The following is a 12,961-nucleotide window of genomic DNA, read 5'->3' as shown; positions in this document are numbered from 1 at the left end:
AGTCAAGAACGAGGGGCAACATCGATAAAAGCTTAAATGCAAACAATTTGGAACAGAAAGGAGAAGCTACTTTATATAGAAAGTTATGAAGGTGTGGAATTCACTTCCAGGGTTAGTGATTTCAGAAGAAATTGTGTCAACATTCTTAAGATTAGATTTGATGACTGGATGAAGGAAAAAAAAATTGAAGGGTTGGGCCAAAGAATTTGTTTGTGTTGTGTCTTCCATGCATTTAATTCTATTGGACCCCAGCATTGGAGATGCTGGTAGCACATTGCTTCCTGCTGACAGTAAGATGAAGGTAGGCAGAAAAACACTTTCACTAATAACCTTCCCAAAAATAAACAATGCCGAATTAATGTCTTCAATATTGTGTCTATAGTTAATTGGAAACAGGTCACTGTATTCCTTGTGTTCCTGGCACATTTCATAAATGAATCATGCTGAGCAAGACAAGTTCCTTTACCCAGTTTTAATTGGCTGCTCCCAGATAGGCAGCAGCACCATTAACAAATAGTCTTAAGGCCCCCTACATTAAAGAGATTGGAAAAATTAAAAAACTTCTTACTACTCATTAACTCGTGGTCCTTGCTTTGAGGGAGAACAACATTTTGACTCAGTCTATGGTCAAATGGACTGTTCAGGTTCATGGGTGAAGAATAACCAGACTGGGAGAGGCTGATACCAAAGGATCTATACCTCAGCAAAGGTCTGTGCTATTAAATGTTCAGGGAGGGAAGAAAAAAGTTCATTTGGCCATTATGTAATGGATGCAGCACAGATAAATGACACTGGAAGGGAGACTGGTGCTGTACTTAAAATACGTCTTGCAGCAACTTAAAAAAGGACTTGTATTTATAGAGAGTTTCTCACAATCACCAGATGCCTCAAAGCACTTTACAGTCAATTTTTAAAAATTATTTTATGGGATGTGGGCGTCACTGCTGGGCCAGCATTCGTTCCCTATCCCTAATTGCTGTTGAACTGAGTGGCCATTTCAGAGTCAATCACATTATTGGGAGATAATGCCAGACAGACTAGGTAAGGATGACCCTAAAGGACACTGGTGAAGCAGATGGGTTTTTACGACAATCGACAATGGTTTCACGGTGGGACTTGAAGCTGGGTACCCAGATCTTTATTATGGGTCTCTGGGTTCCCAGTCCAGTGACAATATCACTATGCCACCACCTCCCCAACGAAACATTGGCCAGGATACCGGAGATAACTCCCCAGCTTTTCAAAATTGTGTCATGGGATCTTTTACTTCGACGCAAGTGGGCAGCTCAGTTTCATGTCTCATCTGAAAGATGGCACCCCGACATTACAGCATTCCCCAATACATTGGAGCACCAACTGCGAGTTTTCTGTTCAAGCCCTGGAGTGGGACCTGAACCCCAAAACACATGACTCAAGACGCACGTGCTAACAACTGTGCACAAAGTCAGTCATTTAATTCAATGACTATACATTAGTCTACATATGCAAACTGTATTACTGATTCTGTTACCATCCATGCAATTCATTGTCAGGCATTCATGAGACCCTCCCGCATGACTCAGCCATGGCTTCCTTTGTGTATTCTATTTCCTTTCAGCCTGAAAATACATGGTGACTCGCATGAAATTCTACTGCTTGACAGCTACTACTGAGAAGGAATTTTTCAAATTCAGACAGCCGATTGAAAGAACAGACTGTATACATCAGGGTCTCACAATGGTCTAAAAGGCTATTTATATATTTGTATAGGAAGGCACATTTCACTCAGCCATTTTGATTCAGCATCAATGATTCTCTAGGGCCAGCCAAGCTTGTTATAAGGAATGGTGGGGCTTTCATAAAAATCGATCACACAGATGGAGGCCATTAGGCCCATCGTGTCTATGTCAGGCAACAAAAGAGCTACTCAACCGAAACCCACCCTTTTGCACTTTATTCTTAACAATGCATATCATGGCTCCTCAAGTAGATACAAAAGCCTTAGGTCACATACCAACCTATTCAAAAACAGCTTCTTCCCTGCTGCCATCAGACTTTTGAATGGACCTACTTTGCATTAAGTTGATCTTTCTCTACACCCTAGCTATGACTGTAACACTACATTCTGCACTCTCTCGTTTCCTTCTCCATGAACGGTATGCTTTGTCTGTATAGCACGCAAGAAGCAATACTTTTCACTATATGCTAATACATGTGACAATAATAAATCAAATACCCAACACTTATTATCGGATTGAATTGATTTATTATTGTCACATGTCTTAGGATACAGTGAAAAGTACTGTTTCTTGCGAGCTATACAAACAAAACATACCGTTCCTAGAGTACATAGGGGAGAAGGAAAGGATAGGGTGCAGTTATAGGTAGGGTGAAGAGAAAGATCAGCATTAATATATGATAGGTCCATTCAAATGTCTGATGGCAGCAGGGAAGAAGCTGTTCTCGAATCGGTTGGTACATGCTTTCAGAAGGGGTTCTGCCTTGTCACCTGGGTCCTTACTACACAGATAGGGTGAAAAGAAATTTCCTCATTGCGTCTCTAATACTTTTAATATAATTAATTAGATCTCTACTCCCTAGTTTTGGATGCTCTGTTAAGGTAAACTGATTGTCCTTATTTCCTCTATCTAGGCTTCAGTAATTGTATATCCCTCACTGTGTCACCCCTCAGCCTCCTCTGTTTTCAAGGAAAATAACCACCCAGCTTATCCAAGCTTTCCTCATGACTAAAATTTCCCAGCCAACATCCTCATTAATCTCCTCTGTACCTTCTCCAGTGCAATCACATCATTCCTGTGACGCGGTAACCAAAATTATCTGCAGTACTCAAGCTGTGGCCTAATTGGAGTTGTACACAGTTGCAGCATAACCACCCTGCTCTTGTATTCCATGCCTTGGCTAATAATGGTAAACATGGCAAATGCTTTCTTAATCATCTTCTAGACCTGTCCTGCTACCTTTAAGGATCTCTGGACATGCAATGCAACTTCTTCTGTTCCTCCACGCTAATCACTACCTTCCCATTTGTCGTGCATTCTCTTCCTTGACACCTTTATGGCCTCCCACATGCCACCCTTCATAAACCTGTGGTCATCTAAACTCTGTACACTATTGTGTTACAATAGTCCAGTCTCGAGGTTACATAGACATTGAATGAGAGTTTCAGCAGCAGATTAACTGAGGCAGGAGCAGAGACAGGTGATGTTACAGGAGGTGCAAATACATGTAGTTAGTGACTGTGTAGGTGTGTGGTTGAAGGCCCATCTTGGGGACAAATATAAGACCAAGTGTGTGAATGATTTGGAACAGCTTCATACAGTTGCTAAAGAGAGAGAGATGCAATGAGCAGCTAGGGAATGAGGTTTATAGCAAGGACTGCAGACAATGATTTTGGTTTTCCCAACATTTACTTGGGTAAATGTTTCTGTTTATCCAGTTTTGTATGCTAAAAGGACAAGCAGGATCCAGGACATTGGAAGAAGGACAAAAACCCATTTTCTTGACTGCTCTAATCATTCTTGGATGAAAAGTACACGTGTATATGTTGGGCAAGGACAGATTCAGGGCTTGGTTATAGGGCCACATCACGTGCAAAGAGCAACGTTTTGTTTGCAGTTTAAACAGGCACGATTATTGGAAATGCACCAGAGTACATGGAACCATACCTCATACATTGTGAGTGCCTTGAGGAGAGGAGGAAGGGAAAAAGCTCCAAGCTACTAAAAAAAAAAAGCCAATACAGGCCTTTTTTTTTATGCAAGGTGAAAGAAATGCAAGTTGCTCTTTTAACATAAAATGTGTTTTTCTCTTCTACAAAGAAAGCCAATTTCTGACGATGTGGTGTCTGAATAATATTGATGAGTGGCAATATTCAGTGTTTCTCACTCGCAATCTATTCAATATTTCTGAATCTTAGGGATAAGAAAACAAAGTTATTAGAATATAGGGTTGTGATCACAACCCGCAATCAGGTTGGAAAAATCAAAAGATCAATAATTAATTGATGGCACTTAAGCCTGGTGAAAGCATGAAAATGTGCAGGCGTGCACATCTCCATGTGAATTTTTCTTGATCAGTTGCTCACAACGGTCTGGAAACTCCCTAATGCTTAAGAAAAAAATTGGTGGGCGAATCCAGAAGTCCTCACACATCTATGACAGATTCCATTTCTGCCAGTAGAGGAAAGGGGCATGGCTCACACAGGAAGCCCAAATTCAACAGGGCCATTTGAACCAGTAACGAGTTCAAACAGACCCCATTTCCTCTGTAAGGGCCTTAACCTGCAGTGTTGGAGTTGTGAACTTTCAGAGTAATCATAATGCTCTTGAAGGAGTTATTTAAATTCCCAGCCCTTTCCGAAAAAATTTCCAGTATCAATGAGAGTTGAAAAGTCTGGCCCAGTAGGAAAAATACTGCGGATGCTGGAATCTGAAACAAAAACAGAAAATGCTGGAAAATCTCAGCAGGTCTGACAGCATCTGTGGAGAGAGAATAGAGCCAATGTTTCAAGTCAGGATGAACCTTCGTCAAAGCGGGTGGGTGTGGACGCAAGGAGGTATGAGGAGTGACATCTAGCATCTTAATATTTAACAAAACAATTGTGACAAAGTCCCAAAGAACTAAGGCGGGCTTTTGAAATCACTTGTCTCAGCACTTCGCAGCCTGGGGCCACCTCCAATTTACAGCCAAGGATGACGGGTCCTGACTCTCATCTTGTACCTGCACCCTCCTGAAGTGAAGACCCTGCCATTCAAAAGAGTTTCTTCTCAGTTGAGCATGGCGAGCCAGGAGAATTCCCCCAACTCAAGCTACCCGACTCGAACAAAAACGCGGGCCTAAAGGCTCCACCGATTTCACCAAAAACTCAGTATCACACCCAAGACCTGAAACTTCCTCAACAAGACAGAATGTCACAATCTATGTTTATTTGTTAGCTTTGTCATGTTCTAAGTTGCATTACTACTAACTAAAATTACCTCAGTTGGCAGTCAAGGTGCTGTCTTTTTATTCCAGTTATAAAACAGGTGCAGCAGTTAAAAATAATTGCCATGTAAACTAGACAGTCATGATAGACTTTACTTACACGGACACCTTAGTCTTTGTTGATTCGCACAGCTTCCCCTCGACTGACCCCTCCCTGCCAAACAATGAGCCCTGATCTCAATCAAACTGCAGAAAGGGTGAGGCTTCACGAGAGGATGCTTTGTATGAGTGGAAAGGGAAAAATAATGGCCAATTTGTTTCTTTTGGATGGTTTATGGCATCCTCAGGTCAGTGTTGATCTGGCCAGAGCAGGCAGGTTAGACGACTCAGAGAAATAAACTTGCAACAAAAATTGAACATATTAAAATGAGTCGGTAATGTATGTCCTACCTCAGATAAAGAGGACTGTGGCTGGTCGGACCTTACGGTGGGATGAGGTTCTTCAAGGTGATTGCTAGCTGGATGGAAATACTGATAAAGTAGAGTTGGAGCTGGATCAGAGTGTTGCACCTGCTGAACATGAGAGACACAACGTTCTTTCAAAATGCTTGGTTTATTTAGTTTGAGGCGCTCTAAATTTTCACATTCCTGCTCTTGTAACTTCTCTCCTTGCCCGTGGTGGACTGCTTGCTCCAAATTTCTGGCTGAACAAGCAGGATATTGCTCAGAATCTTGACTGACTCTGCTTGTGGAGTGTTGGAAGATTTCTTCCGTGGATTGCCTCGGGCGATCACTTGGGAGAATGTGCGGCTTACTGGAAAGGCTCTGCCCTTTAGATTTTCCTATGGTACCCGATTTACTCTGAAGTCTTGGAAAATTGCAAGAATCAGATCCAGATAAACCTTTACTGGTCTCCTCAAAGAATTTTCTCCTCTCTGCAAAGGACACCAATGGGGAAGTATCTGGTTCCTCTAACACTGCCATTGCACAAGATTTCACCTCATTGGATCCAACTTCCTTTGTCACCTTACTTTGAGCCTCCTCTTTATCTTCAGGTGCCAAAGTTTTTTGGTCAGGTCCACTGACTCCCTGAGCAGTCTTTGGCTCATCAAGATTTTGGGATAATGAATCAGCTCCTATTTTGCATCTGTTTGGTGAAACATAGGGGCTGCAGACCAATGGATAAAAACACATATTTCCTGATTTACAATCCTCTTTCATATCATCCGGAGTTTTATTGGAATCTATGGTCTGTGTCTTTATGTTTGTGGTTTCTTCTGCTGTGCCACTGACATCAGACTCACCAGTATTACAAGTATAGGAACTGGATGGCTTCTCTCTCGAATCAACCAGTTCCTCTGAAGTTTCTTCCATTTGTAACAATGCAGTTGCACTCTTGTTCTTCTGCAACTGAGCTTTTTTCATTTGTATTTCATTCCGCAAATTTGTGGCAAAACGGTCACTTTTGCGCCGCAATCTGGCTACTCTAGAACCCAAGGCCCGAGTATGTCTGCCAGTTTCATTTTTGGTTTCTTCTAAATCTGCCTCATCTTCCAAAGTATTGCCAATTGGAGATGTGCTTCCAATCTCGCTCATTTGATCGGGTGGTCTTGGGGGCAATTGTATGTTTTGCTGCTGGGCTGTAGTTTGAAATGATGACCGTTTACAACTTATAATACTCAGCTCAGCTCTGCAAGAGGAAGAACGGAGTTGACCATCCAAACAGTGATTGCAAGTGGCTTCTTCAATTTCTTGCTGCTTCCCCTTTGCTGTAGATTCAGGGCTCAAAGGGTTCTCCTTCATCTGCTTTTCCAATGAAGAATCCATTTCATTTAAAGCTTTATGAGGATGCTCTATGTTGGATTGATGTTCCTGCTGAGATATTGGTATGCAGTTGGTCCATTTGTGACTTTCCTGATTATACCGTGATCCCAAACCATTTTTACCACAGTCTGAAATAGGTAGTGAATGCATTTGTGCCGATAACAACTTCTCGGGTGCACTGTGCCTATGCAAGTTCAAAGGCAATCTTTCATTCTGCTCCACTTTACTCCGGTTCAGGTACTGACTGGCAACAAAGGATGGTTCAATCAAATTGTACAAATCCAACTGCCCCATCAAATATCGACTGGATTTTCTAGGGATTGTTGTATTTTCGTGCGAGATAATTTTTTCACCATGCCTGTGAGAATGGCAATAAAGCCTTGGTTGTTGTCTTAACAAGCAGCAGCATTCGACTGAACAATGGCTGGATTCTGGGTTACTAGAGCGTGGGGCAGTGCACGTACAGCACTTGGGAACACAAGTATAATATTGTCCCTCGGAATCTTTATCTTTCTTAGATAGGAAGGTTTCAGAAGCCCATCTTCCAGGTTGAAGCAACATGTTTGTTGCTGCAAATGCCTCTGAATTAGTCACACACAGAGAGGCAGAGCGAGCTTTAGCAGCCACAAAACTCTCTCTGCGAACAGGTGGTGGGGGAGGGGCTGTTTTGGTAGAACTCGCAGCACTTTCTTCATGTACTTGGCATGGAAGCATGTTGTCACCGACAGGTGATGCTTTCCCACAGTGAGAACAAAGCTGCTCTTCAGCTGCCCTCTCCCTGCCTTCACTTCCATTTGGAAGGTACTGGGCCTCTCCGTACCTGGTTGGCAGCCATGGCCCCAAGCCATGTAGTATGCTGTCCATGGAGGCAGACTCATCAGTTTTCACTGACGAGGACAGAGTATAGTCAGATGCGTTAGAGCTGGCAGAAAATGAGCTGTAGGCAGAGTCTCTTTTGTTAGGACATGTGCTTTGGTCACAGCTTTGACTGGGTTGGTCAAGACTGTCCATGCTTCCAAATGAACTCCTCTGATCCGAGCTACGATGCAGAGCTAGTTGATCCCACTGTGTTGGAAAGTCGCTGAAAGACACAACAGAATGCAGATAAAATAAGCATGCAATTTGTAACTGTCCCATTTTGGGTATCTATACCACAATTTCCAGCCATAAGGCTACAAGTTTACCATTCCTGGGAATTTTATGTACCGTGAACAATTTCCTAATTGAGGCTAGTAACATTACACAGAGAAAGTCACTGGGACTTTGGATGATCTTGTATTTGCCAAGGTGATTGCCTTGAAATCATTTAGAGGCTAATTGTAAGCAAGAGTATTAAAGGCAATAGAACCAATGCAACCAACGTTAAGATGCAGAGCAGCAATGATCTAATTCAGCGGTCCTCAAACTGAGGTCTGCAGACCCCTTGACATCTGTATAGATTTCAAAGGTCCTCGAGATAATGTGGGAATGCTCAATAACTCAGAATTGGAGCCAAGTAACGGGAGTCAGGCGGATACAAGATGGCTGGAGCTGGGTGAGATGGATGTCCTCGGAACTGGATCAGAACACATTTGGGTCTCAGATGGTGTGGCTAAATGTTAGGCTGTAAGGAGCTAGCGATTGCAACCAGTAGATACTGTGGTAACGGCCGCATTATTCAGGCTGAAAACGTTTTGGCACTCCTGTTTGCAACTTCAGTTTGTACCAAGGCAACAAAAATCAGCAACAATTCCTCCTCCCACCACAGGGGGACAAGCCGCTGGTCCACATGTCAGCCTTTACTGTCATTGCCACCTCTCCCTGGGGATGGGCAGTAAGCTGTTGGAGCTGATATCCTGGTGCCATGCGCAGTCACACCCTGTGACTCAGCTTTCACACCTGCATTGTTGATCAGATGGTGCTGAACTCTTGTACAGCAGCAAATCTCAGCTGTTAATTTAATATGGCCAGTGGCATATTGGCCTCTTTTGCTTAACGTTTGGAATGTTCTTCCACTAAGTATTTTGGAAATACTTTTATCGGTATGTTTAAATTTAGAATTTGCATGGAAAAACAGATGAGGAGCTGGTACAACTGGCCTGTGGCTCTTTGCTAAAGTTTAAGTGACAGGATCACATCCCTAGTTTTGGCCATCTACTACCCAGAAATGGTAAAAGCAGCAGCACAATTGTTGTTATCTTTCCCAACAACAAACTTCATTTTCTGCTCTGGCAGCAATGAAGACAAACCTATCCTCCTGTCTGGAAGTGAAGAATTATTTTTATGATATAGTCAAACATCACAATAAGGATGTGCTCTGACAGTAAACATGCCCGTTTTACTGATTACTTTATGTAACTCTTCATTTTCTTAAAAATTACTAAAATATTCACACTATGCAAGTGAAGCATGTAGAAAGTATCATTTTAATTTGGATGGAGGAGGGGATCCATGATTACTAATCCATTTGAAAAAGGGGGACCTCAACCCTTTGATCGCACTGAATAAAGGAACAGGCTAGAGGGGCTGAATGGCATATTCATGTCCCTACACGTCAAACTGAATTAGATGTTAATTACTGTTACTGGGGGGGGGGGTGGGGAAACTGGATTAGAGGAAAATAAATCAGCAAAGGAAATCCAGTAAGAGAAGAGAGTGGGAGATTCAAAGAATGGGAAAAGCAACAAGAGAACTTTCTCTTGTATACAAGGCAGTCATTAATAACTCCAATCAGGAACTCAAGAGATACCTCTAGACCCTGACAGCAATCAAAGTGCAGAAATCATAAGCATATGGAGTAGTTCAGGCAAAGAGAATAGACGTATTTAAAGAGAAGCCAGATAAATATATGAGGAAAAAAGGAATCAACGTTATGCTGCTAGGGATAGATGAAATAAGGTGCGAGAAGGTATGCATGAAGCATAAATGCTGGCACAACTAGTTGGGCTGAATGACCCATTTCTGTGCTTTAAATTCTATGCAATTTGGCCTAGGATTTTCAAAATCTGTTCTACTGTGTTTCTATCAAGAAATTACCTCTGGGAGGGTACATGGGTAGTCCTGATACTTCCTCAGTTCCATCACGGCCATTGGAAACTGGCTGGATCGACCTTCTGGTCTTTTCCTGTCTGCCTTTTGTATCTTTACATTTGTTAATCCACCATTGTGGAAAACAACAAAGATTTGCTGCTAGCTCCAGAAAGGGGGGGGGGGGGGGGGGGGGGAACTAAAGGATCAGGGCAAGTGTCAGGTCTTTTTATACATCTCATAACAAATTTCTTCAAAGAATTGCCTCTGTCTTGGTATTTTCTGTCCACAGGGAAACAACAGTTCTGCATCTTGAATTTAAATCATGAAAACCAATGTGTAACTTATTAAACAGCATGAAAATGGTTGCAAAAATCAAATGCTTAATGGAAGTAGAGTTTAATCAAGTTGAGAAGACAACTGACACGCGTATCTTCAGCAGGTCATCAACATGCATTTCAACAAAATATTTTACCAGTCTGATGTAGCATGTGACAGGGTCCGAGTGTAATTAAGACAAATACAATGATTCCTGTCAGATCAGCAGCAGTGACAAACAGCAGCAATCTATAAACATTCAAACAAAAGGCGGCAGGAATGCCGTACTGAATAGTCAGCATTCCTATATTTCTAGACTAGTTTATAAATGTCTACCCCTCATTTTTTTTCTCTTTTGCTTTTCTGTCGGGGATGACTTATTCTGGGTTTTGGTTCCAGGAACACTGACTACCTGCTGATACCTCACTAAGTTAATACTCATGTGAATGGGGGAAGTGACAGTCAAACTGAATGGGGTCCTAAATCCAACGCACACACAGGCACACCCCAGCAATGATTATCAGGGATCAATCAGGAGCAGAATGGCTTTCCCTTCCCTAGCCAAGCAGAATTGAAGATATCTCTAGTCCTGCAATTAGAATGCAAGCTTGGGTTAATTGACTCAGGCCAGGATCTGAGTTGGTGACATTTTCTGTATTGCTCGGTGCTACACTTTGCTGCGTATTTATTAAGTGGGTCTTTTGGGCAAGCTGGATGGTTTTCTATCACACACCTCACTCTTGTCTCAGTAACAATGCCACATTAACAGCCCATAAGACTCACCTGGTGTCATATCCAGAGTGCCACGACAGACTGAGACATCCTGATGAATGGTGCATCATAGTGGCCTCAGGCTGTGCCTCTGATAACTTGGCTAAGTGCCATGTGTAAGGTCTTATCCCTGGACCATTCCTCCTAAAACAAGAAAACACACAAACGTGAGCTGTAGATGCACTTAATTATGTGTAGCAATTGGTCAGTTGTCTTATTTCTGCTTGTAGGCCTTATCTACAGTTAACACTTCAAAAGTACTTAAATTAACTCTGAAGCACTTTGGGATGTCCTTAAGACATGAAAGGTGTTACATATATGTAAGTTCAAAGGGGAAGTTGATCAAGTGTTGCATTCGACAGATGCTGGGAAATGTAAGACATGATGCTACCAAATAAACCTGTTGGACTTTAACCTGGTGTTGTTAAACTTCTAAATGTAAGACAGACAGGTATTTTGATAGGATTAATACACCTTAAAGTTGCATTCAAGGTGTATTTCAATAGCTTTCTTTTTTGGGTGCTATTTGGTGCATTGCAGTTTCAACAACCCAAAGATCACCCTTCTTCCTTGAAACTGGTGATTCTCATTACGGTACAGTTCCACAGGCACTGCAGCACTCCAGTACCTCACCTTATGTACAAGCATTTGGATAAATACCAGTGGGCTTCTCTAGCATGGAAAACAATTCCCTTCACTAACATATTTTCTAATAAAGGTCAACAAGACAGTGGTCAGGAGGAGGAACCCAGCTGATTCTCTCCAGCCCGAAGAATTTGTGCCTGCATAGATCAGTTACCACACTCCGCACTGCATTTACCCACTGAATCATCAATGGGGCTCCTATTAATATTTCCTATCTTCCGTCCTTCAGTCCAATTTCTCCTCTTCTTGAAACAAAGAAATCCCTCTCTGCATTCATGCCTGCACCAGCTAAAAAGGATACCATTTTTAAATGAAAAGGAAAAACATTTTTGTATTTGGATGCACAAAGTGTATTAGAAACCTATAGAAATGCATAATTGTCAAGTTACGTGTGGCATAAAATGGTGTGCACATTTTCTCTCATGCCCCAAACATAAAAAAGTGCTTACTTCACATTTTATTCATGTCAATGATATCCTTTCAACAAGTCCTGACTGACTGCTTCTTCAGCAAGCATTCAAGCTCTGTTTGCATCTTAGTCAATTCTCAACTCCACTGAGTTGGCAAGAATTAGTGCATCTTGTCCCTCAAAGCCGCTTGCTACTCTTACTAGACATGATTCAAACACATCCAGGTGGAAGCAAAGTCAACACCTGCCTCATAACAAGAGTCCTGCAATTACCATAAAAGTAGGTCCGGTGCCAGTTGTCATTTCAAAAGACTAAAATATAATTCAGCGTGTTTCCAGAAAATATTCACAAACTCTGCAGTGCAACATAAAGAAACTAGCGCCATGTAGTGTTTGTGTCACTCAGCGCTCAAACTTTCAATTGCACTTGGGTTGTTACAAAATCACAGAACAGGATTACGAGTTGCCGGTTGCACATTCTACCATTTTTAGCCCCGTTTAAAGGGGTTTTATCACCATCACATCCACAATTTTAAAAAATGAGTTTTGCCATATAATTTCAGGAAACCCACAACAAACTGAAGACAATGGATTGCGACTTAGGGAGATAATAACACAGGTACTGGCTGAGTCACTGAGCGAGATAGCACCTTTGTGGTTTGTGCGCTATTATTTCTAAAAATGGTACATTTTGATGTACCTTATTTTGAAAAATAAAGATTCCGATACATTTAAAGAGTCTGCCATCAGTCTCACATTTTCGATAATAAATCTCACTTCTAACATTTCTTCAAACTTCCGAGTTCATAATGAGGGAGCCTAACTTACCGCAGCACAGGGATATTGTGCTGGCTGGAAGGAGTTACTGAGCTTGCTGGTGCAAGGGGACTGGATTGTGCATAAAGAGTTTCTAACTATGCAAGTTCAGGAGAGCTTGTCACTCACTTTTAGGCTGAAAGACATGCCCAAACATTGTTGAACTCTGCAAGTAATAATCGGCTCCCTGCTTTTACTTCATGGAAAATACTCTTCCGTCTGTTCAAGATTCGCAAACTACATTCTAAT

The 12,961-nt window shown here is 41.9% G+C and overlaps 1 protein-coding gene across 3 annotated transcripts in view; it reads right to left on the bottom strand.

Moving 5' to 3' along the window:
* The window catches only part of shroom4 (shroom family member 4), a 125,495-nt gene that overhangs the window by 41,324 nt on the left and 71,210 nt on the right, over positions 1-12,961 (bottom strand). For all 3 annotated transcript variants that reach the window (XM_078211509.1, XM_078211511.1, XM_078211510.1), the window contains 2 exons: positions 10,855-10,986; positions 5,374-7,828 (listed from right to left, as the gene is read on the bottom strand). In XM_078211509.1, the coding sequence (XP_078067635.1) occupies positions 5,374-7,828; positions 10,855-10,986 (2,587 nt within the window). The remainder of the gene's footprint in view (positions 1-5,373; positions 7,829-10,854; positions 10,987-12,961) is intronic.

The sequence above is a fragment of the Mustelus asterias genome, chromosome 4 (genome assembly GCF_964213995.1).
Source record: "Mustelus asterias chromosome 4, sMusAst1.hap1.1, whole genome shotgun sequence".
NCBI lineage: Eukaryota > Metazoa > Chordata > Chondrichthyes > Carcharhiniformes > Triakidae > Mustelus > Mustelus asterias.
This window is presented reverse-complemented; position numbering and strand designations above follow the sequence as displayed.